At 37.4% G+C, this 24,420-nt stretch overlaps 1 protein-coding gene across 1 annotated transcript in view; it reads right to left on the reverse strand.

Annotated features, from left to right (window-relative positions):
- cpne4a (copine IVa) overlaps nucleotides 1–24,420 on the reverse strand; it is a 75,989-nt gene that overhangs the window by 21,223 nt on the left and 30,346 nt on the right. Inside the window, exons 3-8 of the mRNA XM_073872394.1 lie at nucleotides 23,812–23,991; nucleotides 18,162–18,233; nucleotides 17,636–17,710; nucleotides 14,064–14,147; nucleotides 12,390–12,483; nucleotides 3,850–3,944 (exon numbers count right to left, since the gene is read on the reverse strand). Of these exons, the coding sequence (XP_073728495.1) occupies nucleotides 3,850–3,944; nucleotides 12,390–12,483; nucleotides 14,064–14,147; nucleotides 17,636–17,710; nucleotides 18,162–18,233; nucleotides 23,812–23,991 (600 nt within the window). The remainder of the gene's footprint in view (nucleotides 1–3,849; nucleotides 3,945–12,389; nucleotides 12,484–14,063; nucleotides 14,148–17,635; nucleotides 17,711–18,161; nucleotides 18,234–23,811; nucleotides 23,992–24,420) is intronic.

The raw sequence follows: 24,420 nt of genomic DNA on the forward strand, positions 1-24,420 counted from the left end.
ATGAGAACTGATGGCTTCGAGTCTGGAAGGGATATTCTAAAATAATTAGCATAGTCTGCTGGTGTTGCCTGTGGATTTGAGATATCAGCTTGGAGCATTCAGGACTTCACAATCCCGAGATGTCATCCAGCTGCAGCTTTTTAGCAGAATACAATTAACTGACGGCTAAAAAGACAATGGTTTATTGTTTTCAAAACCAGAAAGAGATACTTTCTAATGGAGTTTCTAGAGGTAATAAAACGGTCAATCACCGGCTGCGCTCTTTAGAATAGGAAGTACTTTACGGACACTTTAATGGAGTGCACATTGAAAACTCGTTTAAGTAAGGATGCAATTAAAGCAATTATCATTTGAACTTACAGTACAAATAATGCGTTTTTGAAGAAAATCATTTGACCTCTAACACAGAACAACATGCTAATTATCAATTATAAGTAAAGGCACTTTTCATTTTCAATTTTTATCCTTAAAAATGTCAATTATTCCGTTTGTATATACATAAAAAATACAGCGGGCATGAAGGGCAATAACAGCAAATTAAATTGTAAATACAGACTTAATGGCCACTTTGAGAGGCAAGACTTGGAGAGAGAAAGAGAGCGCGTGAGAGAGAGAGAGAGAGAGAGAGAGAGAGAGAGCAAATCTTTTTCATACCAAAATAATATCCTTGTAGATGATCAGGCATATGGGTGGGTAATTCTTCCAGTCGGCAGAACCATAAAAATAAACTGACTATGACCCATATCAAAATCTGTTTAATTTCGGCAACTTTTTTGCACGTTAATTTAGAGGTCTTCAACCTTTTTTAGGACCGCTAATTGGATAGACAGAAGGAGAATGGACCCGTTTTTTTTTTTACAAACCTAACCTATTAACGTATGTTTGTTTGATGCCCAGACAGCAGACGACTTTGGGCCGGATCGGCACCGGATCAGCGCCAGAGCTGTTGACTTCGGCACAGATCCGGAGCGGATCCGGCCCAGAGTCGTCTGCTGTCTGTGATAATTTCATTACAAAAAAAAATTATTTTGCATTTAAACAATATTTGTAGGACCACCAGTAATACCATCACAGACCCCTAAGAGGGCGTGTACTCCAAAGCGTTTAAACGCTAGCTTCTAAAACGCCAGGCGGTCGCTGACTGTGGGCGTTTGCTAGCATTATTTCAGCTACAGTAAGAGCTTTGATTGCTATGATACTAATGCTTTGTTTATTAGTCGTTGAATGATGCGCTGGTTGGTTCTTGTAATATTTGTCCCACTACTCCTCCACTGTGACTACTCCTCCTCCAAAAGTGACAAGCTGAGCGTTTTACCTAAAGTTGAAGTTTTTTTTTTTTACTCTGGGCGCTCAGTGGTAAGCGCAGCAAAACGCATAGGGCCGGCGCTCAGGGCAGGCAAGCTGCTGCCATTTTTAAATATTGCGGCACTTTTATTGGAAATATTTGAAAACTAAAGGGGGTCCCACACCGGACAAGAAGCGCAGTGCCGCGTCCCGCCATGAATGTACAAACGAAACACATTGTGTCTCATTCACTTAGCATGCGTACGCACAAATTTGTGCATGAGATGTGCATACGGATGTTTTCACTAACAAATCGTGATTCAACAAAAACTTTTGTATCAAAATGTCTTCTAAATGTACGCAAAAATGTAAGAAAACCTAAAACCACTCGTACGCAATAATTATGTACACTATAATCAAATACTAGGCTATAATTTAGGTTTATAATAATATTGATATATAAAATTTACATTAAATTATATTTTATATTGTAATATTTTCTGTATTATAAATTATTATACATGATCTATATTAATATTATATACATTATATTATACATTATTAAGGCCTACTTATTTTTTCTAAACACAAAAAAGAAGATGGACGTTATGACAAATCTTCACGCTTTCCTTCCTCACTTTTTAAATCTCTATTTGAAAGTCTGCTTAATGCTTAATGTAAACGCCATGTAAATTTAATGAGAAGTCCAAATGTCAATCACTTGATCTCCTGTCTGTTTTATTTTAGATTAGGGATGCACCGATATGGAAATTTTGGCTGATACCGATAACCGATAACTCTTTATATTTGGGGGCCGATTATCGATATCTATAGGCCGATAAATATTCATATTAATTTCACAATGAAAAACTCCCAGACTGCGGACATCTTGTCTTTGCGCTAGACTAGCATACTCTTCTTAAGCCCGCAACATGTGTCATCTTCATGCTGTGTCACAGAAAGCACCAATCAAAACTCCACATGGCCAGCAATGAGCAAGTGAAGTGGTTCAACAAACCAAAAGAATCCATAATTTATCGGCTTTTAATTATCGGCCAAATTTTGCTATCAGACCGATAACCGATAATATTAAAAATAAGCAGTTATCGGCCGATAACGATATGTAGGCCGATATATCGTGCATCCCTATTTTAGATACAGATGTGCAGTTCTGTCATATTAATTAAATGTCATATTTGTTGAAGCATCCAATACTTCTTTTACATTACTCCGGTTGGTGGACATCACTGGCTTCCTCCAGCGACAGCAAAACCTCTCAAATAAAAAATGCAAAGCAAAACGGAACCAATAATAAATATGATTATAGATTTCTTTTCGAGCTCTTTTGCTTCTATGACAAACTGCTCTAAAGTTTTCTGTGGGCCAGCGCTGTGCTGCGAAAAGCCCTTATGAAGCCGGATTGGGCTGTTTTATGCAAATTACCAACCTCGTGCACGAGGCCGCTCATGTAAAACACTCCAAATTCACTAACGTAAGAACAACTATAAGAACAAACTCATGTGCGTACGCACATGTTGTGAATTAGAGGGAAAGTTTTTGTGAGAAGTTCAAGTGTGCATAAAAATACGCAAAACGTAAGCAATTATTAGTGAATGAGACCCATTATTTTCTATGAATGTACGCACCCCGGCGGCGCCTGGCGGCGGCTGTCCACTATAAATCTGGACACTGCTCAAATCCCTGTTGCATCACAAATTGCCACTCACATAGTTTAACATTAAATAACATGATATTTGTCCCAAATCGTTAGCATTTAACATTGGCTGCTAAAGTATTTTTGCCATTTTGAAGTAGACACTATCTGACTAAGTTTGCGCTATTTATTGTGCACTTCCGGTGTACGATACCTCAGAGTTTTCCTAGACCAGGGTTCCCCAAATCTTACCCTGGAGGGCCGGAGCACTGCAACCCTGATCAAACACACCTAAGCAAGCTAATCAAGGTCTTCATGATCACTAGAAAATCACAGGTGGGTAAGTTTGATCAGGGTTGGACCTAAACTCTGTAGTGCTCCGGCCCTCCAGAGTAAGATTTGGGAAACCCTGTCCTAGATGCAATGCGCTGCTTCTCGTCCGGTTTGCGACCCCCTTAAGAGTCTCCGGACCCACTGTTGAAGACCCATGCTTTAACTGATGTCTCTACAATCTAAAAAATGCTGGGTTATTTTCAACCCATTGTTGGGTCAAAAAGGGATGAACCCAACCCGTTGGGTTATAATTTAACGTATGCTGGGTTGTTTTATCCAAAAAGGTTTTGTTGGTGTAACCCATTGTTCAAATATAAACATTTTCTGGGTTAATTTAACACACCAGCTGGGTTCTTCCCTTTTTAACCCAATAGGTTAAAAATAACCCAGCATATTTTAGAGTGTAGTTTCTACTTATCCTGAACTTATCCAGATCTGAATACCTTAAGGGGCTCTGAAAGCCAATTAAATGTTAAACCCTGCCTGGATTGTGGTTCAGCTTCTATAGGTGACTGTGTGAGACGGATATAAGAGCGTGTTGATGAATTGATGCATTTTTCATGAGACATGTTAAATACCTGTCGTCCATCCATCGCTGACCGCATTTCTTTGAAGGTAGCCTCAAATTCTCCTATGAAATCATGCTTTCCATTCGAATCCCAGTCCCAGACTGTACACTGGAGGAAGGGTGTAGAAAATGAACAAAGGCAAACATCATTTCGGAATCTATTTACTTTATTAATGCACATTACTGGTGTTATTGTCAATTATTCATCAGTGTATGTTTTTAGAAAAAAATGAAGTTTGAAATTTCAAAGAAAATTTAATGCATAATATCTTGCTACTCATTTCTGAAACTCATCTGAGGTTTTTGAGGCTATTGAACAGTGTTAACCACAAGTCAAATAGCTATTTAAGCATTAAAAAAAAAAAAAAGTTAGGCTTGGGTTCATTCATGTATTGGAAAAAAACTGTACTGTATTCACCATCCAATTAATTCTTGAAATAAAATCATATGTCATTGAATTTCATTGAGGTTCACTGTAAAATACATTACATAACAAAAGTAAAATCATTTTGAAAGTGGTTGCATTTCATAGCTATAGCCAAATTTGCGCATTTTATTTATACTCTATCCCTGCAAGATCCGAATGCTTGTTTATTCAACAGCCTCTTATTTAAATACTAATTGGCAGGCATTTCTCTAAACCAGAAATAAAATACATGCGAAGGGTTTGCACAGCACAGAGCACAGCCATTAACTGCCTTCATAAGGTCCTCAGAGAGTTTTGAATGGCAGAAATTACTGGAACCTAAACATACAGAATCGAAAACTGGAGCAGCCTGTTCCCCGTGCATCCATGCATTAAACATAAAGTGACATTACAAATTAAATCAGGACAATGACTTATATAATATTGTTGGAAATTATAAGGTCAGATCACAGTGTGATTTTTTTTTCATTTAATCAGGATTCAGTTGTGTAAATCATTTTTTTGCTTACATGGTCATAGGTGTACATACATACTGTAATTAAACAACAAATTACTGTAAATAAGAAAATAACAACTTTATTGCCTAGTGTGTAAATAAAGATTCCAAAAATGTTCCATATAAAAACTTAAACATCCACAAAAACTTTCTGTTGCACAAGAAAGCTCCTTTCGGTGTAAAAGGATATACAGACTATAAAAAGCTATGAAACCTTTTAGGAACCTTTGACATAAAAACAAAAGAGATCCTCACACGAAAATTGGGCCAAAAAGCTCAAAAGTGCAAAACGTTTTCGGGGTGCCCTGTTTCCAGGCATACACCTGTGTCCATTTAAAAGGCTCATTACCGTAGCCATTATAATACACCAAACATTAATCATTAAACCAGTGGTTCTCAAAATTTTTGGCATTGCAACCTTTTCCATGGCAACCTTTTGTGCCCCCCACACAAAAAAGAAAATTGATGAGATAAAACAATCTGGTTTAGTGTAGTGGACAGTGCTCCGACATATGGTGCAGACGCACTTCCGTCGACCCAAGTTCGAATCCTGGCTCGAGGTTCTTTGCCGATCCCATACCCCTCTCTCCGCCCTCCTGTCGTCTCTTGATATAAAGGCAAAAATGGCCCAGAGAAAAAAAAATATATATAATATTATATATTATATATTATATAAATTACACACATTAGTGTTAGTAGCCTTGTTTTTCTGAGGTAAAATTTTAAACATTTAAGATGTATTTCTGTCTTTTAATAAAGAGGGGCCCTGGTTAAATACAATGTTACATACACACTATAAACATTTTGGACCCTATCATACACCCGGTGCAATGCAGTGCAATGCGCGGCGCAAGTGTCTTTTGCTAGTTTTAACCAGGCGTAATGATCATTTTCACGTTTAGCGCCACATTGATTAAATAACTAATGCATTTGCGCCCAATGGCGCTTTGGTCTGAAAACGAGGTGTGTTCAGACGCATTGTTGGTGTGTTGCTATTTTGAGGCAACTAAAATAGACTACACCATTGACCAACTTAAACCTGTGGCCGGTTGCATAAAACTTTAAGACTAGTCTTTAAAGTTAGTAATGAATTTTTTTCTTCAAGACTGATCATAACTGTTTTAAGTATGTTACATAGGAAGGTAGATTGGTCTAATTTAAATCCAAATAATAAGACTGATTAGCCCTAACTAATTGCTAGTTAGTCAGAATCATTCTTAAGACGCAGTCTTAATGTCACGTCTATGTTTATGCAACCAGCCACTGGTCTAAAGTCTATGGTGCAATATTGTTTTTGTTATTTAATGAGCATGTTATATGCGCCTACAAACGGGACGACAACGGGCGTTTGCTTATCACATGGATGCACAGCAGCACATAAGCGTATTTAAAATATGAAAAATCAAAGGATTTAAATGTAAAAGATTATTATTGAGTCTCTTGGACATAAATGAGGACCGATAACAAAACTTTAGAAGGCATAAAGAGCTGCTTCATCTGTAGCCTGGTAAATAATTAAATGTTTTGCTTTAAACAAATGCATTTATTTTTAAATGTTTTTTAAGTGTTACCCCATTTATTGTATATGATGACTCTGTACCTGTGGATATGATGAGATGAGAAACATTTTTAAGTAATGCTTTAAAAAAAAAAACATGGCGCTGTCCGAGTGCTGAAACAGCTCTCCGCACGTTTGCAATCTCCTGTTTGTGTCACTTAACTATTTTTAGAGTACAAACCTTTTCTTGCATATTTGCAAATTATTTTATGAGATTACAATGATTATGTAGGATATCAATACATTTACAGCAATTAAAAGCCTGCTTTTAACTTCCATGACTGAACGAAAATGGCCTTTAAAGGTTTTAATCCAAAATTGCAATTTCAGTAGAAATGAAAACACCACATTTTTTAAAAATTATTCTTAAACTGGTGGTCTTTTTCCTCCACTTAGTATGTCAGTTTACCAATTCCGCTTTCTAAATAGCGATTGGGCATGGTACCAGGCTTTTAAAGAGGGTGAGAGCTGAAACTCTTATTGGTTTATTGCACGTTACACCCAAAACACACCCATTACTTATTACGAGAATATGAACAACCCTATAAACCATTTTTCACATCATTAAATTAGCAAAAGTGGGATCGGACACGCCCGTTTAGACCGTGTGCCTTAGACAATGCGCTTAGAATAGGACCCTTGGACTTAAAATGTAATTTGGAGAAACAAAAATGTTTACAACCTTTACTTTTAAGATTTTAAAGGCATTTTGTTGTATTTGACCAAATTGCAAAGAGTATAGTACTATATACAGTTCCAAAACAAACTTTAATTCATTATTAATAATATACATTTTATTATTTATTTCCCCCAAATATAAATAAATTGAGGGTACTGTTAAAAATAGTATCAAAATTCTCAATAGGTCTTAGGCTCACAACAAATAAGACCTATTGGAGTGATAATAAGACACGTTGGACTCCTGCAGGATCCAATCAATCACAACCATTATCTTTATGCGCGGCTCCATCAGAGCATTCGACAGAGATCTTAAAATGAGAACATGTTTAGTGGTCTGATTGAAATTGCCTGAGTGCAACAGCGTAATGTACTCATGAAGGTCTGGGGACAGGGTAAGCTCCAGCTGTGAGCTGGGTTACATCTGCGAGTGATTCTCCAGATGGTACAGAGGACGACTGGCACTAAATGAGGCTGAGGAGTTCTACTGTAATGAGGTCTGATCTCTGTTCAGTCGTGAGTGGGCAGAAGGGAGGACACACACAGGCGTATGGTGATTTACTGTGAGCATGCACAGAGGCTCACAGTCCCTTAAGTGATGTTTGTTGGGGGCCAGAGGATCCTAATGTTCAATGGACACAGATCACTACTGACAATTTACAAATTTGCAACTGTGTTGGGTAGCCACTTAATGTCCAATACAAATTTAAAACTATCTCAGAAATCATACCGTTATTACTAGCATATCTCAAACATAAGTCCTTTTTTTAAATGTATGTCAAATATATGCAGGATACTTTAACGGATCCTAACTTATTTATTACCTAACCTTTATTATAAAAAGACATTGTAGCAAACACCATTATAATGATTTCATTTATTTTACAAGCGATTATGGCAGGCAGAGTAATGTATATTTTTTCATCATTATAATAATTCAACAGGAGTCTTTTTAATCTACAATGAAATAAAATAATCATACATGTACTTGGCGAGTTGACAACTTTAAATTAAAATGAAATTAGTGTGGTACAACACGTTTAACTACCCTGACTAATTCCTTTCCAATTAAATCAAGCAAAGAAATAAATGAAGCCAAAGTAGGGCAGAGACCATAAACAGAGGTAATAAAACACATGGGAGTACCCTGCTAGATTCTTATTAAATGCTCAAACACAGACCCATACACACACCTGCGCGTCTAGTCCTCCTGAGATAATGTATTTTTGCCATATGACCGATAAAATGTTTGCCAGCTGTCTGATCTAACCAGAGATATGAACTTCAAAACAAAAGAGACATCAATACTCACAACATAGACCCTTAAAATAATGATTAACCCTAAAACAACCAAAAGGCTTTTTTTACACGGAAAAGGCACAAAAAATGTCCGGGGATCCTTTCATTTTGGTTCATGCCAGGGATTTTCTGGAATCTGTGGGCATTCACACACATCCCATACACTGTAAAAAGTGAAAATAGGCTCTACTTAAAAAAATTACTTAATTGGTAACACTAAGGGACGACGTAGGTCCCGCGTCGGTTTTCATTTATACTTTTGCGTTGTCGTCCGCAACGACGTGCAAACACACAAGCAGACCGCTGGTAGGCAGTAACCACGCGTGTAACCACAGTAGCAGCACGACCGTCAAAGAAGAAGAAGCTTAGCAAGTTAACCCACAAACAAAGAAGGAACAATAACTTGTTGTGTATGATTTGAGAAGAACAGCAGTGATCGAAGTAAATAAACAGTGACTTTTGTTGCAGTTTGAGTGAAATCACTCCTCAACTTGGCTCATCTTTGTTTTCACCGTCGCAAACGGAAATACCTATGACGCAGTTTTTTTTACCTGACGGGAGGGGTTCTGGTGGACCAATCACAGCGCTTGCGGTCCGCGTAGAACTGACGCGCTGTTAAATTTTTTGCGAGGTGCACATTAGGCTACGCAGAGCTACGCACCGGCTACGGATAGCTACGGCATAGAAGTTACGCACGACTATAAGTCGGGCTTAAGGGGTGGTTTCCCGTACAGGGATTAGCTTAAACCAGGACTAGGCCTTAGATTAATTAGGAAATATAACTAGTTTTAACAAATATGCCTTTCAAAAACATTACTTGTGTGCATTTTTAAGCAAAACAAAGGGCACTGATGTATTTTACGATATGTCAGTGCAAGTTGTTTATAGTTTGAACAGCTCTTTCATTTATTTTAGTCTAGGACTAGTCTAATCCCTGTCTGGGAAACCACCCCTTAAAGTATTAAAGTAGCACCTATGGTCTGATTCACATTTTTTTATTCCTTTGGTGTATAAGTGTGTATTAGTACATGTTAATGATATGCAAAAGGTACAAACCCTAAAGTAAACGATGACGCCAGTTATCGTCTCCAACGTAAATCTCTTTTCTTAGACTACAACAAACACACGGATTGTAGGCGCCCATTTACTTCTTGAGATTGGTGATGTAGACAATACCAACATTATCAAAATTCCTCCCGCTCGGACTCAGAGCCTGTAAGTCAACTCCTGTTAGCATTGCATTGTGAGCGAATCTTTCAAACATGGTAAGGAGCGTCACATTTCCGGCTGATGTTTAGACCAATCACAACGTACAGTTTAGATGGCCAATCAGGGACACAGAGCTTTTCAGATCGATGAGCTTTGTACAAAACCAGAGTGTTTGAGGAAAGCAGTATATCTGTAGCTACAAAAACTGTGGAAAATAATGTGTTTTATGAACCCTAAACCACATCAACACATTGTATTATAACAAATACACAAAATAACGTTGTTTTTTAGCAATGAAATAGGTGCTCTTTAGTAAAATAAATACTCTAAATGCAAGATTTTAAGTGAAAGAACTTTCAATTGAAAACTCCTAAAAAGGTTTAGTTTTTTTCCACTTAAATTTTTTACTCAACATGAGAAATTTTCATTTGAATTTTTTAGGTGTTACCAATTAGAGTAATTTTTTTAGTTAATCCAACTTTCACTTTATACAGTCTAAAGCGCCCATAAAGCCATGTGACGTAATGTAATTGTGTGTAATACGATGTACTTTATTTCCTTAAAGAGCCACACAAATCCAAAATCGAAAATGACCTGTATTGCAGTGTGTCATGTAGCTGCCCATCATTGTAAACAATGTGCAAAGTAGTTGAACCAAAAAGTGCACGATTAATAAAGTTATTTGCTTCTAAAGTAGGGAGTTGACTCTGAATCGCTGAAACGAGTCGTCATATGGATTGAATCTCCTGCATGTCTTTATCCCCGTAATACAAACACTTTGCATAATAATCTCCGCCTACAGCCTGGAGAGAAATGTAAACTATGACCTGCCCACAGCTAATTAGTGTGTAAACATCATATCACGCTGTGTTTTCAGTTTGTGTTGTTTTCACTACTAAAGGATGAAGATATGAAGAATCAGTGGTTAAATTTACTTTTTCAAGGAGAAAAGATACCCATATGGTTCAGGACCCACTTTATTTGGAACAACATGCGTCTCCTAACCACAACCTGTAAGTTACATAAATGCTTAAATGAGTGTAAAATGTTAGTGTTTGTCGTCATTTTTATAGCTTGGATTTATATATTATATTATATTATATTTTAAAATACTGTCAGAGAGTCAAGTTAGCAAGCGGCTAACGCATGCACTTGTGTTTACATTTTTGATATGGTTCGGTTAGCTTACATACTTGCTTAAATGAGTGTAAAATGTTAGTTTCTGTCGTCGTTTTTATTGGTTGGATTAATGATGAATGATGTATATTGATGTTGATAATGTCTTCTCAGTAAATCATGTTAGCTCTAGGTCAAAACATGTTGCACTGTTGTTAGTCTGTGCCACTGATCTGTGGTCTGTGCAGAGACTCTGTCAGTTGACCAATCAGAGCAGAGTAGGCTATTGAAAGGTGGGGTTTAGGCAGACTGAGTCGTTGAACGGCTTCACACTAATCGTTTGGGGATCTCTGAGAAATGGTGTGATTTTAAATTTATATTTTGAGAAAATTGCTGTGTTTTTTGACCTTGCATGCATTTAAACCTGCTTTAACTTATAAACAGTGATAGGATGCTTAAAATTAGCATCTTACTGGCTCTTACAGTTTGCTTATTATTTGCTTTTTCTTTTGAGAAACCAAAATAAATTTTAAATCAGCGCATCACACTGTTTCATTAACCTGGCAAATGATGTCCGCTTCAGCAGATAGTGAGGAGCCCCCTAATCTCTGCTTCATTCCAGTTTGCAGACATTTTTCGTTATGATTGTTGATCATTTAAATCCCCCGAGTCAAAGAGCTGACGACAACTATGCTGTTGCGTCAACACGCGTCCTCAGTAAGACATCTTACGGCATTGTTCCTGTCTTTTGTTCACACAGGCAGTGCTCCGGAAATGTTACGGCAATGTTACTAAGTCCCCTTTGGGGAAGCAATCCCACAAACAATTACAGGACATGTTTGCGTTCATACAGAAGGCAATTTTATGGCAGTTTTCTGAATTAACGTGCTGTGTAAAGGGGTAAAAATGTACCAAAGCATGAATTAAATATTGGCAAACCAAAACATTGCAATATAAATAAAAAGAAACATCATTGAAAGAAACAACCACAAATTTTGCAAGCTACTGATCACAGTAAGGGGAGAAATGTCATAGTGTGTAGAGACAGATGGCATAATTCACAGCTTTAACTGAACTCTACAGCTTAATCACAATAATACATCTCTGTTATCTTCCACAGAATAAACAAGAAAAGCCCAAATGTGAACCTATCTGAGAAAACCAGGATAAAGTTTCAAAATCAAATTTTGAGTTTAGGAGTTTCAAAGTTGTACTTCAGCCATTCATTTCACTATCATTTCAATCTTTGGCGTGGTCTTACTCAGTCAATATTAAAGATATTAAAGTTATATTTTCAAAAAATGTTGTAGGATGATTTTATGTAGAAAACAGTCAATCACAAAAAAGGACTTTAGCTGGATTTTCAAAGGCAGGGTCACAAATACTCAATGGCTAGGTTATGAACACACGTCATCATATGTCATTCTTTTAAAACTTTTAGCAGGCTTTTCAAAATTGTGAAACACGTTTATGGATCTCATAATTGCATTGTGCAAGTGCTAAAGTGCCTTTCTTAGTCAAAATCCAGAAGAACAATTGACAGGTAAAAAGCAGGTGAAGCTTTTTATATAAGCACTACAAAATCAAATCAAATTTAAACAATGTATAGTGCTTTCTTATAAGCTACTTTTAAGAGAAGGCTCTGCATAACAAAATGCAAATGAAAGTTTAATAAAACTTTGAATTATAGCATAGCTTTTATGTCAAATTCACATAATAACGCATTCTTCAATCGAGACCCAAGTTCATCAAACGTTGTCAGAGTCATACACTTCAGTATTCGGTCATGGTCTCCACTACAGAGCGAGTTCAGGGACGTTTTAAAGGTTTTCCACACAGGATTGAGGTTGTTCATGACAGTCTGTGTGCAGAGAGAGTAAGAGAAAAGTTACAGTGCATTACAAGGTAATTTTTTATCAGTATGTGTTTTTCCTGGATTCGAACCCATGACCTTTTGCACTGATCTAACACCATTACAGGAGTTTCATGTATCATTGTGTTTAAGGTTTAGGTACTACCAGTAATTTGTTCTAGTTAAAGTGTATTTATTATATTTAAAAAACACAACTATAAAAATACAAAAGAACAACACTGGGATCACTTTCAGAGCTTTATTAGCTGATGAATGCTAAAACTTTGACAGCCCATCAAAATCCATTAGAATTTACACTCACCTAAAGGATTATTAGGGAACACCATACTAATACTGTGTTTGACCCCCTTTCGCCTTCAGAACTGCCTTAATTCTACGTGGCATTGATTCAACAAGGTGCTGAAAGCATTCTTTAGAAATGTTGGCTTATATTGATAGGATAGCATCTTGCAGTTGATGGAGATTTGTGAGATGCACATCCAGGGCACGAAGCTCCCGTTCCAACACATCCCAAAGATGCTCTATTGGGTTGAGATTTGGTGACTGTGGGGGCCATTTTAGTACAGTGAACTCAATGTCATGTTCTAACCCTAACCCTAACCAATTTGAAATGATTCAAGCTTTGTGACATGGTGCATTATCCTGCTGGAAGTAGCCATCAGAGAATGGATACATGGTGGTCATAAAAGGAAGGACATGGTCAGAAACAATGCTCAGGTAGGCTGTGGCATTTAAACAATGCCCAATTGGCACTAAGGGGGCTAAAGTGTGCCAAGAAAACATCCGCCACACCATTACACCACCACCAGCATCCCGCACAGTGGTAACAAGGCATGATGGATCCATGATCTCATTCTGGTTATGCCAAATTCTGACTTTACCATCTGAATGTCTCAACAGAAAGTGAGACTCATCAGACCAGGCAACATTTTTTAAGTCTTTAACTTTTCAATTTTGGTGAGCTCATGCAAATTGTAGCCTCTTTTTCCTATTTGTAGTGGAGATGAGTGGTACCCAGTGGGGTCTTCTGCTGTTGTAGCCCATCCGCCTCAAGGTTGTGCGTGTTGTGGCTTCACAAATGCTTTGCTGCATACCTTAGTTGTAACGAGTGGTTATTTCAGTTAAAGTTGCTCTTCTATCAGCTTAAATCAGTCGGCCCATTCTCCTCTGACCTCTAGCATCAACAAGGCATGCTCAAAATTGTTTAAATCACCTTTCTTTTTCCCATTCTGACATTCAGTTTGGAGTTCAGGAGATTGTCTTGACCAGGACCACACCCCTAAATGCATTGAAGCAACTGCCATGTGATTGGTTGATTAGATAATTGCATTAATGAGAAATTGAACAGGTGTTCCTACTTCCTTTTTTTTTTTTCATCCCTAGTTCCTAATAATTCTTTAGGTGAGTGTATATTGCAAGTGCATTAAAAATGTAAAACTGCTATGCATAGCTTAGAATAAACAATGTTATCATCTGTTGGTATGGAGGCTAATACAGTTATAGTTGTCTTCATAGTTGTTGTTCTTAGCCACTAACGGGATTTGAGAAACATGGTGTTGTTTTCTTACCTCTGTTCTGTGCACCAACTGCTGTGTGTTGTCATCATTTACCCTGTAGATCTCCAAAAATGGATCAGACTTGCTGAAGAAGTCCTAAGGGAACAACAGAAACAGCTGATTGTATCGCACGCATAAATGTTTTAGAGAGAAAGGTAGAATTTGTCCTCCATAATATGATCCATGATGTGTGTACTATAAAGTGCTGTCTGTGTTTATAACCTCTATTTATGCTCAGCTTTAACTGTACTGTGTCTCCTCCCTATATAAAGGGCGCACGATGCGAAGTTCGTCACAACATGTATGTAGCCCGTCATGTGTGTGGTTCGTAATTTCAAAATATGTGTTCTGCGCGTCGAGAGATCCTATGTGCATCACGTGTCTTGTCAAAATAAGTGCCTGCTGCAGACGCGTCTAAAAAGGTTTATGATAAAAGAGACGATCGTGTTTGCCAGATACTCGCATAATCTCATGCGTAATCAGAGTTTACTGTTAAGGGAGTGTCTTGCGTGTATTTTGTGAACGTTAGCGTCTCTTTTATCGTAAATGGTTTTGACGCGTGTGCAGCAGGCACTTATTTTGACACGTGATGCACATGGAGTATATGACGCAACAAACACATAATTTGAAAACACGAGCAACACACATGACACTCCGAACACATATTTTGAATTTGTGCCCCTTGGAAGAGCAGTCACGAGCCACCACTGTTATTAAAAGAGATAAAGTTCAGGACCTGATTGGTTCAAAGAGTTATTATTAATCGATCTTCCTCGTGCTGACTGACACATCTAAAGCACGCACACAGGGGCGCGGCCCTTATATATGCACCATAGACTGTAAAAAAGATGGACAATCTGTACCTTCCATTGTAATGAATTGATGCCAAAATGTCTGACCATGGGCGCTGACTCCAAAGTTCAGTTTGGAGCCAAGGCATGGTTTACGATTTAGATTTTGCACAGTTACAGCTTGCTTGAATTTCTAGAGGGTTTCAGTGGCTGTGCATTTATCTTGACTAATCATGCCTGTAAAATATTTCGCCTTTGAGGAAAACGTCAGGTGTGCTGAATAATCTAAATGGCACTGAATTGGGACAAAAAAAGAGACCTTTGGGATTGTAAGAGCTTACTGAATGAGAACAGCAGTCTATCACATTTAACACATAAAAAGAGCCACATGCACAAAAGAGTCAAAACAGACCACTTACTGCTTTGTATTCAAAGATGACGTCTACAGGCTGAACTATACTACTGTGCCCTTGTGACGCGCTTGTAAATGCTTTTAGTCACTCGGTAAAAGTTTAGGACAAGAAATGAAACAAAAACTTGTCAAAAGTTATCAGAAAGTCTTGACGGTGCATATCTGTGATCACACGTCTAAGCTTTATCACGGTTATAATTACTCTGATGTCAGGATATGATTCACACTGAAGGATTATGACTAGAAGAAAAGTGGCCAGATGAAAACTGATTTAAAAGAGGCTTTCCTGTTCTCCTGCCTGGCATCAAGCAGCGCATGTGACCTGCAGTGTGAAACCGACATGAATTATTTGTTATGCTTGTAGTAATCCCTCTTAATAATTTTATTCCCATGTAATTACCTTAGTGACTCAAAAGTTGATTGTGTCTCATAGGGGAACAGTAGTCTCTCTCTCTCTCTCTCTCTCTATCTCTCTCTCTCTCCATTAAATGATAATTTAAATGGATAGGTCAACCCAGTCTCACCCCATGGCGTCAATATTTGACGCCACTTGACCATGCGTCAACAGTTGACGCGGAGGGTATACCTTTCGCGTCATTTTTTGACGAACTGGGGACTTCAATACTATTAAGTCCGTTGCATTCTCTTTCCTATTTTCTTACCATTTTCGCGTCGCTTTAGGGTTACATTTATATAATGACATCCCTACCCAAACCCCAATGCCAGGTGACAACTGTGTAATTTCGCGTACCTAATAGTATTGAAGTCCCCAGTTCGTCAAAAAATGACGCGAAAGGTATACCCTCCGCGTCAACTGTTGACGCATGGTCAAGTGGCGTCAAATATTGACGCCATGGGATGAGGATGTGTTGGATAGGTCACCCAAAAATGTTAATATTGTCATCATTGTCTCATCCTCATGTTGTTCTAAATCTGTTTCTTTAATATATTTTGATAAATGATGGCCAGCACACAACTGATAGTAACCATTGACTTTCATAGTAGGAAAAACAAATACGATGAAATTCAATGGGTACCATCAACTGTGTGCTTACCCTGCAAAAAATAATGTGTTAATTTTTTGCACATTGTGTGTGTCATGCCATTTAATGCGTTATTTCATGTTAAAATAAATGAAAGGGACAACACAAGTTGTGTTAAAAACAGTGATGGGAGTAACGCGTTAAAATTAATTCTGTTACTGTAATTCCATTACTTTTAGCGGTAATAAACATGTAACAAAGTAATTTTTTTTAAATCAAGTAATACAGTTACAATTAGTGAAATTTAAATGAGTTGGTTACTCGTTTTACTCTCTTTTGTGATAAATGAACACTTGCAGACAAGACATTTCTGATTTCTAGTTCGCAGGACCATGGGGGGGCGGCACAATAGTTCAGAGACAACACATTAAATGTAACACACCTTCTGTGTTATTATTTATTGTGCCGCCCCCCATGGTCCTGCGAACCAGAAATCAGAAATGTCTTGTCTGCAAGTGTTCATTTTTCACAAAATAGAGTAACGCGAGTAACCAACTCATTTAAATTTCACTAATTGTAACTGCGTTACTTGATTTAAAAAAAATACTTTGTTACATGCTCATTACCACTAAAAGTAGTGGAATTACAGTAACAGAATTAATTGTAACGCGTTACTCCCATCACTGTTTGTGTTGTCCCTTTCATTAATTTTAACATGAAACAACGCATCAAATGGCATGACACACACAATGTGCAAAAAAAACACACCATTTTTTGCAGTGTACCATCATTTATCAAAATATTTCATTTTCTTCTTCCATAATATTTGTTTTCCTACTATGGAAGCCAATGGTTACAGCAGCTGTGTGCTTATCATCATTTATCAAAATATCTTCTGTGTTCATCAAAAAAAAAAAAAAAAAAAACTCAGGTTTAGAAAAACATAATTTTTTCAGTTAATTTTTGGGTGAACTATACCTTTAAATAAAAAAAGAAAAATATAATAAAATAATTCAATAAAACAATTACATTTTAAATGTAGATAAAAACCACCAATTTCATCTTTCATAAAATTAAGAAACAATTATGTAAAAAAATTGCATTTATAAAACAATTACAAAACAATTTTATATATATTTTCATTAGTTTTTGTCATCCCTTGGAATAAAACACACAATGTTTTATGCTGCTAATGCAATGCTATACCAGTTGAGCTACAGGAACATAACATTTTATTTTAATGTCAGAGAAAGTTGTTATGAAAAACACCACATGCCTCAAAGACAAGAAACGTATGATATGGTCCTAATAACAAAAGGCCTAAAACAAAAAGGCCTAAACTTTGTTTATTGCTATACATTTTACAGAGTTTTATTTATACACTAAAAGATGTTGTACCTTATCATCCAACTTCCTGGCACTGAAGGAAAGTTCGACATAGTCATTATTTCCCGTCAGCTCTTCTGCGGTGATCTGGAGACATGAAGATTGATGAATTGTTTTCAACAGAAGATAAAACCGAATCGGATGCTGTCATGAAGTCTGACATTTGTTTTATAGATCTTATTCCCTCACTCACTGAGCTTTACACGGTTAACTGTTGCTGCTGTGTTCTGTCAATGTGCATTAACAAACACCTCGGGCTATTTTGAGCGAGGCTCTGCAATTTTGGTTTTATAACCTGCCTCCACTACTGGTTCTGACCATTTTTGAAAGATTTGTGTACACTGAGACTGAGAGGTCATTCTGTGTTTGCCGAGGTTCAACAGTGGCATTGATCATGTCAAGTACGTAGGTCATAAAATTATTTAAAGGTTAGAACACGAAATGTTTGAAGAAGGCCATTAGCAAGTGTTGTGTGTTTGTACGAGTAATCCATGAAAGAAAGCAAACAGATAAATCTGGGATTTTGAAAAGTGCTCACCGTAATTGAAGACTTCCCGACTGTGTTGCCGTGTTTATGCAGGGATTTGGTGAATTTTCGCTGGGAGATGATCTATGTAGAGGGATAAAGGATGTTTTAGGTCATTGGCTGCCCTGTTTAGATGCTCTTAAAAAAACTATTATAAAACAAACGTGTGCATGATGTCTTAAATCAAATGTTATAATAACATGGTCTCCAAAGGGACATATCATGAAAATCTGACTTTTTTATATTTAAGTTTTAGAATTGGATCCTCAGTGATTCTATCAACATATAAATTGTGAAAAAAGATCAACCCAGTAACTTAGCTTTGGTTAACCATTCTCTGCAAACATGTGAAAAAAATATGTAATTAAAATTTGGCTCCCCTTGTGATGTCAAAAGGGGTTAATACCACCCCTTAATCTGCACTATCCAACCACGCCACTGCCATTTAGTGCAGAGATCAGCTCATTTGCATTTTAAAGGACACACCCAAAATGGTATTTTGAGATAAAATGTCACATATGTACTCTGGGGACACAAAAGTTTATTTTACTTCTTAAAAAGTCTTGTGAAATGTCCCCTTGAAATAAAATGCTAAATGCCATAAATAATTTTCAGCTGTAAGGTTCATAAATATCCAGAGACACTCTCTTCTTGGTTATTTGTAGTGGAAAAATGTTTTTAGACTAAGGCCACATCCACAACAAAGGGTGTTGTGTTCAGATTTATCTACTCTGGGACTTGGTTTTAAAAAATTGTGGTTTCAGGCTCCCAAAACGCTGGATCCATCTGGATGAAACACCAATAAGATACAAAACTTTTATACAGCTAAATGCATCTCCATGTGTGTGGACATGCTCTAAAAGGGTACAAATGTTTACTTAGGGAATAGGGAACCTAAAATGGTTCTTACAGGGAACTACACTAACCTTTTCCACTGGTGGCACTTGCGCTACCAACTTTTTCAGTTACTGGCGCAAAATATGATTTGGTCGCACATATTTTTTTCAAGTTATATTAAGGCGCTCTGGATAAAAATGAACAATAATGAAACTGTATTGCATACAGATATGCTTTTTATTTTACTTGCCATCTTTTAAACCACATGCCTTCTTGTTTTCTTAAACGTTGCAGTGTTTCCCACAGATGTGAAATTTACTTGAGGTGGTAGCCGGTCATTACCCACTGACAAATAATGGTCTACTATACATGTGACGAAGAACTAATAATGTGTGACACAACACAATACAATACTGATTTATTAAAAATTTAATATTAATTTCACATTATATTTCATTAATCTAACCACCCCAAACTTTCTTTGCCATTAACAAAGCTGACACTGTTTGTCAAAGCACCACGAAAACACTTACTGTTTTTGCACTGAGATATGAAGCAATAAGACCCCTTTTATCAAACTAAATATAATACAATACTATGTATAGTATATTAATAGACAGTGCAGGTCTATAGATTATAAATGTGACTGATGTTATGATGGTTTGGTTATAATTTCTATTAGATTAGCACTTTTACTGCTTATGTTCTATCTTTCTATTTCTCTCTTGCCTATTTCTTTTCTAAGCTTAATTTACTCATTATTTCAGATTTAAAAGTCTACTTGCTGTCCCGATGACAGACTTTACATTGCTTTGCGTTTTTTATATCCCGGGTCAGCTTAAGTTTTGCTCGTTCATGGGCTTGAAATTAGCACTGCTTTTTTGCTACAATCTCTGTGCAAACTTTTTAAATATGGATATGGTTTTAGAAAAGATATGGTTTATTAATAATAAGATTATTAAAAAAATGTGAGAAAGAAAATGCAGCGCGTGGTCGTAACAAGAACCATCGCCATAGAAACCGGAGGCACGCTGAAACTGCACTCCAGTTTTAGCGCGGTAGCGCTCATGGCCGTTTTCCGATCGACTCGGGTTATACACACAATATTAATCAAACTTGGGACCCAAAGTAATTAAACTAGGTCCTAAACGGACCCGACTGACCATTTAGAATATAAACCCGGAACCGCACGGGTCCCGCATCCTCAGTGAAGAAAGACCTCTGCTCAAGTTCAGAAACATGGAAGACACTGAGCTTGCTTCGCGTCGCACCAAATTCATTGAAAAACAGCTGAGCACGCGAACGCACACTCGTAGGGAGAGACACGACGTGCTTTCACGCAAAATGAAGTCAACGTGTTGAAGGATCAGAGCACGTTATAAAACGCATTCTTAAAATCCACATTTCTGTTTTAATAAATGCTCATAGTAAATCATAGCATATTGTCTAAAACATTAGGTAGCACATTTGCGACCCATTAAAAATTACGGTCGCAACGGCAGTTCAAAAGGTCGCATATGCGACCATTTTGGTCGCAGTGTAGTTCCCTGTCTTAGGTATCTCTGTGAACAACATTTTGTAGCACCTTTATATTATTATATAACAGTGATCACATAGAAGAAGTTTCCTGAAGAACCCTTCACTCCAAGGATTATATAAAAATCTCTGAAAGTGCCAGTCAGATCCAGTATCGAAAATTACCTTATTGCAGTGTGTCATGTAACTGTCCATCAATATAAATGGTGTGCAAAGTTGTTAGTCCAAAAAATGCACTGTAAATAAAGTTTTTGGCTTCTGAAGTAGGGAGTCACTTTTCCGCTCTAAGTGCTCCTTCAAAACCACGTGGTGCGGCAGGCGGCAAAAATCGCATGGCGTTCGATGTGCATAAGCAGCGTGCATAACGCTCACTGCCCATAGTCGTTCTTATGACTTGGATTAATGATAAATGATATGTCATGATGTCGGCTTTCAAAGTCTAATGTCTTAAAAGTTAAGTTATGCATGTCAATGCATGTTGCACTATTGTTTACCGTGCTTAAAAAACGATCACAACTGACTGTGTCAGTTGACCAATCAGAACAGGGATATACTACTGAAAGGTGGGGTTTAGGCAGATTGAATCTTTGAATGGGTGTGCACAAATCATTTGGGGATCTCTAAGGGGCTTTTTACACCTGGTCACTTCATGTGTTTTCTCTAGGGATGGGCACGGATATTAGAATATTCGATCGGCAATAATAATTCGAATTTAAAAAATGCTATTCGAATGTTACGACTTATTTAATGCTTTTTCACTTTATCTATACTGTCTTTTACATACTTAAATGTAAGATATACATGAACATTAATTAGTATGTATTTCTGATTTTTTGGCAATGCAAGTTTTTCCATCTATCTCCGGGTTTGTCGGCGGCGCGCCGTATTTGGCCACTGGCTCACGTGAGGGCTCACGTGTTATTAAACGTGCTTCTCCACCGCCCGCATCAACACATCATGAAACTGACATATGTAAGCTTTCTGTTATAAAGTCTACTTTATTTTGTTAATAACGAGACAGACACGGAGAATGAAATGAAATGGAGAACATTTATTATATGCGGTGCTCTTTCGAAAATAAACCGGATAACTGCACATGGCAGTTTAAAAGCAAAGCTCCGTCTTTGTGAAATGTTGTTAAATTAAGCTAACGTTAGAAACTTTGCACAGTCAACAATAATCTATCGAGCCAGCTTACATTATTTGTAAAATAATGTTAAATACAGATATTCAATCTTGTTCAATCCGTCTGTTGTTTTTATCGGATAACCATCATCACGAGGAAGAGTTTTCTCCGCAGCACCGGCATTATTGTATCTAGTCAGAAGAACAGGCTTTCAACGAAGCAGGTAGGATAAATGGGGTTTTCTTTATTCACAAATACATGTCAAACTAAACTGAGAAGATATTTATATGGCGACTGAGCAGTCGGTTATGTAGATGTGTTTTTTCGTTTGCTCCGTTCTCTTATTTGGAGTCTGTTTAAGGGTTTAAATGATGATAGCCCGTCAAGTCCTCAAACTTTAAACTTCGCAAGTCCTCATACTTCGCTTACATTTGGGGTTAGTGTATAATATTTGGTATAATATAATGTATGTAAGATCAAACAGTAATGAATTCATACGACTGATTTGAAACTAAGGGTTTGACTGACTCAGACTTACGCCTTTTTTCTGTAGGATATTTTTTAAGAAGAATTTAAAATATATATATCTATTTTTACAATGTTTTCAACTTAGAAATACATACATATACATACAGAATATAAGTTTAGCTTGTTGTGGATATTTCCTAATTATAAGCCTTCTGTGAAATTATGACAAAATGAAAAATACAAAAGACGCATGTCTTAATTAACATAATTTAAATAAACGAATATTCGAATATTCGTTCTTTATGAGCTTAAATATTCGAATAGTAAATTACTGGAAAATGCCCATCCCTAGTTTTCTCTGATTGGAAAGCTATCCGATCATAAAGACCATGTGTAAATGCCCTCCGAAACGTTTTCGAGACGAATTTAAATACGATCGCTCAAACCACCTTAGGACGTGGTCTGGGACGCATTTCAGACGAAACTGGACAAGTGAAAATACATCTGGTTGATGAAACCACATCTTTCAGCGCATAACTCCTCCCAAACGTAAGCACGTCACCCAGAAGTTAGCCGTCAAAGAGGCAAACAAACAAAGACGACACGCTCGTTGCTTTAATTTCGCTTAAGTTAAAGGCGGAGTGCACAATGTTTGAAAAACGCTTTGGAAAAGGAGACGGGCCGACTACCAAAACACACTTGTATCCACCAGCAGTAAGGGGCGTGTCTACTAAACCGACATCCTTGCCAAGGTTGTGTATGTGGTGCGGGTCTTTTAAAAGAAGGTCCAGATTCTATTGGGGTAGGGGCGTGTTTGTTTAGGTGATTTATCAAATATCAACAATGGCTTTAAAAAATTGTGTACTCCGCCTTTAAATGAAATACAACATCTACCCTGAAAAAAAGCATAGTGTGGTACATAATAACACCCTGGTGAGAATTTGGCAAACAAGCTACTTCATAATTATACCAAGAAGTCTTACTCACTTCAGATAAGTAGCCTACTTCATTATTAGATGTTAAACAATTTTAAATAGAGGGAAGTGCTTCTGCTTTTATTTCAAAACATCTTCTACGCCAAGTGTCAACACCTCTCTCTCTCTCTCCATTTATTAAACCAGGCTCATTTCAGCAATTATCATCTTCTGTTCCCCGTACAACCAAAACAGAATAAACTAAAACAAACATCCCGGCTCTTCTGAGAATAAAACAGGCAAGCGAGTGACTTTGATGCGAAAAAGATAAACACATGAATATTAAACCAAATAAACTCTGGCACCCGTTATACATTATAAGCTTCTAGCAAATTCTTCACTGAGAGATTGCAAATCTCAACCATCTGGTGCGAGATCATGTGCATCGCTTTCCGTTCCCTCAAAACTGCAGATATGAGCGTGATGATCAGTCTGGGCCAGCCATCTCCATGCGGAGCCAATCACACATCTCACGTTTCAAAATTCAATCCGCCGTACAATGTCAGGAAATGCTCTTAACGGTTGTTGGTGTGATTATTTAATTAAGAGCTTTCATCCGATTCGGGCGCGCTGCCTTTGCTCATCTCTGACTGCGTGCAATCAACGATCACCTAAGGATCCTGTTGCAAAATGATGCCAAGCAAACACAAGAGAACTGTAATGGTGGCACAAAACCAGTTTGAATTTCTGAATACGATAGGAAGCGTAGGTGGTTGCTCACTTGGCCGAGTGTGCACTCCATGGCTCCAAGGCAGTCGGCATCTCTCGTGTCATTGTGACTGCTGCTGATGTCGTAGAGCTCGTAACGTAAACGCTGGACTTCCTCGAAGTAGAAGTCCAGGGTGAAGACTTTGGAAAACGTGGGGTTAATGCAGCTCCGTATGATCTCTGTCCTGTCCACCTGTGAACACATCAAGGAAGTCTTGGTAACTTCTTGCTGCTGTAATAAAGATTTATTTTTAATCGAACGTATACTAAAATGTTTAAAATTATGACATTACCATGCATGTAAGTTCTTTTGTAAACACAAAATTCTTGGATACCCATTCTACAGCTGGCAAAATATGCAGAGCACACTAGATCCCACAATGCATTTTACTTGGCTTCATTTTCAGTTGCTTGGAGTGAAAACAACTTGCCAAGATTCACATAAACCGCTTGTTTTACATTACATTTATGCATTTGGCAAAAGCTTTTATCAAAAGCGACTTATAGTCTATTCAATCCATACATTTTTATTAGTATGTGTCTTCCCTGGGGGTCAAACCCATGACCTTTGCTTGTCTTGTTTCGAGGGCGCTTCATGTTTTTGTAGCCCATCATGTGTGTG

Source organism: Misgurnus anguillicaudatus, chromosome 10 (genome assembly GCF_027580225.2).
Source record: "Misgurnus anguillicaudatus chromosome 10, ASM2758022v2, whole genome shotgun sequence".
Classification (NCBI taxonomy): domain Eukaryota; kingdom Metazoa; phylum Chordata; class Actinopteri; order Cypriniformes; family Cobitidae; genus Misgurnus; species Misgurnus anguillicaudatus.